This window comes from Sinocyclocheilus rhinocerous, unplaced genomic scaffold (genome assembly GCF_001515625.1).
Source record: "Sinocyclocheilus rhinocerous isolate Xijiao unplaced genomic scaffold, SAMN03320098_v1.1 scaffold90, whole genome shotgun sequence".
NCBI lineage: Eukaryota > Metazoa > Chordata > Actinopteri > Cypriniformes > Cyprinidae > Sinocyclocheilus > Sinocyclocheilus rhinocerous.
In genome coordinates this window covers 783934-790719 of record NW_015657969.1, presented here as the reverse complement: position 1 = coordinate 790719, position 6786 = coordinate 783934, and the positions used below count along the sequence as shown (strand labels likewise).

General features: G+C 34.1%; 1 protein-coding gene across 1 annotated transcript in view; it reads right to left on the bottom strand.

Annotated features, from left to right (window-relative positions):
• The window catches only part of LOC107721831 (metalloendopeptidase homolog PEX-like), a gene marked incomplete at its 5' end in the record, with an annotated part of 15403 nt that overhangs the window by 6635 nt on the left and 1982 nt on the right, over window positions 1-6786 (bottom strand). Inside the window, 9 exons of the mRNA XM_016530002.1 lie at window positions 3950-4054; window positions 4580-4645; window positions 4741-4871; window positions 4968-5035; window positions 5160-5214; window positions 5968-6026; window positions 6111-6214; window positions 6331-6408; window positions 6500-6601. Coding sequence (XP_016385488.1) covers window positions 3950-4054; window positions 4580-4645; window positions 4741-4871; window positions 4968-5035; window positions 5160-5214; window positions 5968-6026; window positions 6111-6214; window positions 6331-6408; window positions 6500-6601 — 768 coding nt within the window. The remainder of the gene's footprint in view (window positions 1-3949; window positions 4055-4579; window positions 4646-4740; window positions 4872-4967; window positions 5036-5159; window positions 5215-5967; window positions 6027-6110; window positions 6215-6330; window positions 6409-6499; window positions 6602-6786) is intronic.

Genomic DNA, 6786 nt, shown 5'->3' with positions numbered 1-6786 from the left:
ACATTATACACATTTGTGTCCTCATAAACCATATATACCAGTACACACACACACACACACACATAAATAAATAAATATGAATATGAATGTAAATATAAATAATCTGCTGTAGAATCCAAGGCCACTAGGAGCGTACTACAACCTTTAGAACATGGGGAAAAAAGGCTTTTGGTAAATTAGTTTTTAATGAAAATATTTGTGTGCTGTACATACAGTAAGGGTGTTATTGTGAAAATTTCACCTGTAGTAAGTCAGTCTGGTCACTACGAATGTACTGCAACCTTTGGGACATAAAAAAAAACACTTTTGGTGAATTTCAGTATTTTTTTTCTAAGAATAATTATGTACTGTATGTACAGTGAGGGAGATATTGGCAATATTTCACCTGTAGTAAGTCAGTCTTGTAACTACAAACGTACTATAACCTTTGGAACATAAAAAAAAACGCTTATGGTGAATTACAGTAATTGTTATCTAAGAATAATTATGTATTGTATGTACCGTAAGAAAGAAATTGGCTAAATTTCAGCTGTAGTAAGTCAGTCTGGCCACTAGGAATGTACTATAGCATTTGGAACATGAAAAAACCCTTTTGGTGAATTACAGTAATTGTTTTCTAAGAATAATTATGTACTGTACGTACAGTAAGGGAGATATTGGCAAAATCTCACCTGTAGTAAGTCAGTCTCGTAACTTCAAATGTACTACAGCCTTTGGAACGTGAAAAAAAACGCTTATGGTGAATTACAGTAATTGTTATCTAAGAATAATTATGTATTGTATGTACCGTAAGAAAGAAATTGGCTACATTTCAGCTGTAGTAAGTCAATCTGGCCACTAGGAATGTACTATAGCATTTGGAACATGAAAAAACCCTTTTGGTGAATTACAGTAATTGTTTTCTAAGAATAATTATGTACTGTATGTACAGTAAGAAAGAAATTGGCAAAATTTCACCTGTAGTATATCACTGTATGTACAGTAAGCGAGATATTGGCAACATTTCACCTGTAGTAAGTCTGTCTTGTAACTACAAACATACTACAGCCTTTGGAACATGAAAAACCCTTTTGGTGAATTACAGTAATTTTTTTCTAAGATTAATTATGTACTGTATGTGCAGTAAGGGTGATGCTGGCAAAATTTCAGCTGTAGTAAGTCAGTCTGGCCACTAGGAATGTACTACAGCCTTTGGAACATAAAAAACCCCATTTGATAAATTACAGTAATTGTTTTCTAAGAATAAGTATGTACTGTACGTACAGTAAGGGAGATATTGGCAAAATGTCACCTGTAGTAAGTCAGTCTTGTAACTACAAACATACTACAGCCTTTGGAACATGAAAAAACCCTTTTGGTGAATTACAGTAATTTTTTTCTAAGATTAATTATGTACTGTACGTACAGTAAGGAAGATATTGGCAAAATCTCACCTGTAGTAAGTCAGTCTCGTAACTTTGAATGTACTACAACCGTTGGAACATAAAACAACCCTTTTGGTGAATTACAGTAATTGTTTTCTAAGAATAATTATGTACTGTATGTACAGTAAGGGTGATATTGCCAAAATGTCATGTGTAGTAAGTCAGTCTGGTCACTAGGAATGTACTACAACCTTTGTAGAATAAAAAACCCTTTTGGGCAATTACAGTAATTGTTTTCTAAGAATAATTATGTACTGTATGTACAGTAAGGGGGATATTGCCAAAATGTCATGTGTAGTAAGTCAGTCTGGTCACTAGGAATGTACTACAACCTTTGGAACATGAAAAAACCCTTTTAGTGAATTACAGTAATTGTTTTTCTTTAAATAATGATGTACTGTACGTACAGTAAGAAAGAAATTGACAAAATGTCACCTGTAGTAAATCAGTCTTGTAACTACAAACAAACTACAACCTTTGGAACATGAAAAAAACCCTTTTGGTGAATTACAGTAATTTTTTTCTAAGATTAATTATGTACTGTATGTACAGTAAGGGAGATATTGGCAAAATGTCATGTGTAGTAATTCAGTCTGGTCACTAGAAATGTACTACAACCTTTGGAAAATTAAAAAAAAACTTTTGGGCAATTACAGTAATTGTTTTCTAAGAATAATTATGTACTGTATGTACAGTAAGGGTGATATTGGCAAAATTTCAGCTGCCGTAAGTAGTCAGTTTGCCCACAAGGCATTTACTATGGCGTTGTAAACATAATTTGTATTAATTATTGGACTTCGTTTGTACTGAGAAGTAAATTTGCAGACGGTCCCTAAAGCAAGCAGCCTAGGCGAATATCCAGCGAATATCAAACTTAAAACTAACTTTACCGCGCTTAGTGGCTCGCATTGTTTGATTAAAACGCCGACTGTAACGTCACAGTCGGTGTTATGTTCTGATTCGCCTATTTTTCAGTAGATTTTTGCATGCACGAGATTTACATGAGGAGGAAACAATGGTGTTTGAGGCATGTACAGACCTGTTATTCAACTATGCCAAGGTAAATACAGTTTTCCATTCTATGACACCTTTAAGGTTTTTTTTTTTGCACGTATTGTGCTCTATTTGCTTCTATAGATTTCAGTTATATTATATCTTTAAAGGCCATTTTCTCAAAACTTCAGTTCAATAGCACTTACACCAAACCTCCACTTTTGTTTTTACAAAGGTTATTTTGTTTATATATAATTTGCCTGATTTTATACAAAATTGCATTCCTAAAAACATAATGAAAAATTTATTTTTTCTGGCTGTTGACACTATTTTCTGATTTATGGAGTGATAAAAAATGGCATATCCAAAATTACCTCAAAAAAATAAATAAATGAAACAAGAATGTTGAACCTGGATTTATCCAATGTACAGATCTCTATTTTGGAAATGTATGCAAATGAGTGCATATTTAATTGGATAATCCCTCATTTGCATATCTGAACAACATTTCATAAATCTTGTAATACAGAAATGTTTGCAATTCTTAATGTAATAAATCAACTGGGGAAGTGTGGTGACATCTATTAGTTAAACTTTTTACCCTATTTACCTGGAGTGTCTTGTCTTAAATTACATTTGCAAATAATATTTACTTGAAGTATTCACTTTGAAAGTTGTCTGTATACAGCTGCAATCTTTCGTAGACACGCACAGAGTTTTAGAAGTATATCAGTTGGGTTTTAAAGCTCTTCATAGCACAGAAACGGTACTTTAAAAGGTTTTTAGTGACCTTTTATCAGGAATCAGGAGATTCAGCCATTCTTATGCTTTTAGTTCAGACTTCTGCATTTGATACCATTGATCATAATATCCTACTTTCCCGGTTGGAACATGTTGTCTGTATTAAGGGTACTGCTCTGGAGTGGTTCAGGTCCTATCTAACAGACGGGACTTTTTCTGTCCGCCTTGGTGACTTTGTTTTCTCATCAGCACCCCTTCCATTTGGAGTCCTTCAAGGCTCTATTCTTGGCCCAATGCTGTTTTCCCTGTATATGCCCCATTGGGGTCCATTCTCAGGAAATATAACATTTCATTTCACTGTTATGCAGATGACACACAAATTTATCTGCCATTGAAAAGGAAACATGCCAGTCCTCTAAAACTTCTGTTTGACTGCCTCAGAGACAAGATTGGTTGGCCCTAAATTTTTTACATTTTAATGAGAGCAAGACTGAAATTATGATATTTGGTCCAAATTTTAGAAATAAATTAAATTTGAAACTTGATAGTAACGAGAAAGTGCATACATTTGAGTGAGTACTAAATCTACCATGCTACCATGTCATAAAATGCAAATTCTAATCTTGTATACTATTCAGGATACACATATACAACCCCTAAAAATGACAGAAAAAGCAGACATATTATCACTTCTTTTTCAACCCATTCTAATTTTTTAAGAATTAAATATAATGTTTGAGACATCTGACATTTAAGCCTAAGTATTTATGTGTGAAATGCATAATACTGACATGAGCATAACTGAGGAAAAACAGCTGGTTGTTGGTCAGACCCACACCAGGTAGGAGAGGCTCCTCGACTCCTGATCTCTCTTTTTCAATCCATCTCCTATAGGCCTGCAGACAAGTTCACATATACACGCATAAATATATACACCAAAAACAGACACATTATTAAAGGAATCGTAAAAAAATAAAATAAAATCTTCATTTCATTCCAAATTTTCTTTCATCCATGGAACACAAACTGGGGTATTTTAGGTTCTGGTCATTTTTTTTCTGTGCAATTAGAGTGGTGCTTTTAAGCTTAAAAAAAACATGAAAAGAACCATTAAAATATGATGAAATGAATAAGATATTTAGGAATTTATTCACTGAGAATCTTGACTCTCCTGAGAAAAGTAGCAATGTCTAATTTATGAATGAATCATTATTTCGAGTCACATTTTTCTATGAATCAGTTGATCTGATTAGCAGTCTGATTGATGTGTACACAAATCAACAACAAATTGTAATATATTCTCCAAATTTCCCCTTTTGTGATCCATCAAAGAAAGTCCTACAAGTTTGGAATGAGACAAGTTAACGGTAAATCAGATTCAGGTCACTTTGGGATAATTATAGTGGAAAATGCTGTAATACCCTGAAAGATTCTCTCATCCCTCCATTGTCCTCAATGTTCTCTGCCAGAGTCCTCTTCCCCTTGACCTTGAGAGGGGATTGTGGGTATTAAGTATTAGATTGGTAGCTTTGCTACATTTTGATGACACGTTTGATGACAAAGGCTGGCGCCTACTGTATACATTTAGCCCCGCCTCTTTCCGGTAGTAACTGTTGTACTGGTCAATCATGCATTGTGTCTTTTCAGTGAAGCGGGTGATTGAGGAGTTGCTCCACCACTGGTCCAGGTTCCCATCTTTGTCGTATTTCCTGCCTAGATGAACACAGATAAACACAGATGTCCTTAAGAATCAGTCGTCTCCATGGCAACACGTGTTGAGACTCACCTTCATAAATCAAATGGCCTCACCATTTTCATCAAAGCCATGGGTCAGTTCATGCCCCACAATTACACCAATCGCTCCATAGCTAAAGAATCTGACACAAGAACACATTTTACAAGTTATTTTTCCTAGAAATCCACATCTCAATATATAGGATTGAGCATACTATGAAAACATAAATTAAAAAACATCAACAAGAAGAAGTGTCTATGTCTCACCTAGGGTAGTCAAGTCCCCAGAAAAATGGCTTCTGAAGTTCTCCCGCAGGGAATCCTGGGTAGAAGAAGACAGTTCAATTAGCCACCAAATAAAAGAATGTGATGCAGTATATCTAAACACACATCAAACATCTAAAACAGTGAACACAGCTATTACACCTGATAAATACCAAACCAGAAAGGTGTTTTATAACTCATATTATACTGGATATCGTTTATCATTATTAGTAATACACTTTTAAAGGCAAAACATTGTTACTGAGGTTGATATGTACACCAAATAGTGTAAAAGTGTACAAGGGAAGCATAATGTACACACACAAAAACGTATTCAAGTATTTTATGATCATCAAGGCTACTACATTTATGTCAAAAATAGAGTAAAACAGTGATATTGTGATATATTTTTACAATTATAAATAACTGTTTAATATTTTCATATATATTTTAAAATGTAATTCATTCCTGTGATGGCAAAGCTGAATTTTCAGAAATCATTCTAATATGCTGATCGGTGCTGATGTAACATTCTTTTATTATTATCAATGCTGAAAACAGTTGTGCTTCTTAATATATTCTTTAATAATTAGACAGTTCAAAAGAACAGCATTTATTTATTTCAATTTAATGCATCCTTGCAAAATAAAAGTATTAATTTCTTTAAAAAAAATTATTTCAAGTCTTAATATTTTTCTGTTTTACAGAAAATAGGAGAATATTACGACCACAGAACACTGTAATTGACCAATCAAAACCAAGTATTTAACAGAGCTCTTTATTTATCAATGAACTGAAATTCATAACTCACTGATCTGGTTGGTAGAGGAGCTGTAAAATGCATTTACTGTTGTTGGGTTGGTGAACCACCTGAAGGGAAAAAAGTGATGTTTCATCATGTTCAAAGCCAGATTCATCTCATTTTAACAGGCTTTGAAAATGCTGACAATTTGCTCTGTGCGTGGGACTGTTTTCCTCAGCCAGCCGATGTCAGACTGAGCTATGAACTTCAGGGTCTGCATGACATTCCCAAAGTAGTCCGTCTCACTGAACGACAACTGTGCATGAACATAGAAACCTTAATGACTTTGAGTTGCACTGATATCTGCCAAACACAATTAAAACAATTAGCCATCAGCAAGATCAACTAAATCCAAAAAGCTTGCAAACATACTCGTTTGATGTCCTCGTTAATATAGGTGTCATTTAAGATGAAGTCTGGGTAACCCACTTTCGCCAAGACTGCATGAGCCTAATGTGAGATATAGACAGTAATGATGAGAAAAAGAACAGTTTTATTGATACTGTGTATTCATAACTGTCACAAATACACTGGAAAACACCTTTTCTGTTGATTTTCTCTTTGTTTCTTTATCCATCCAGTCATTCTCCTTCTCAAGCATGTCAATAAATGCCCATCGGATACCATTTATCAATTCTTCCATCTTCATAAATGTTGAAAGACACCAATCAGAGAAGCATTCAAAAGCATGTTTATCAGTTTTACAGTAAAATGAGATCCAGTGTTTTATGCTGTTATTCATGATTAGTTCCACTAGATGGGGACAGAAATTGCATCAATCACACCGAAAATTCAGCTTTGCCATTACAGGAATAAATTTATAAAAAA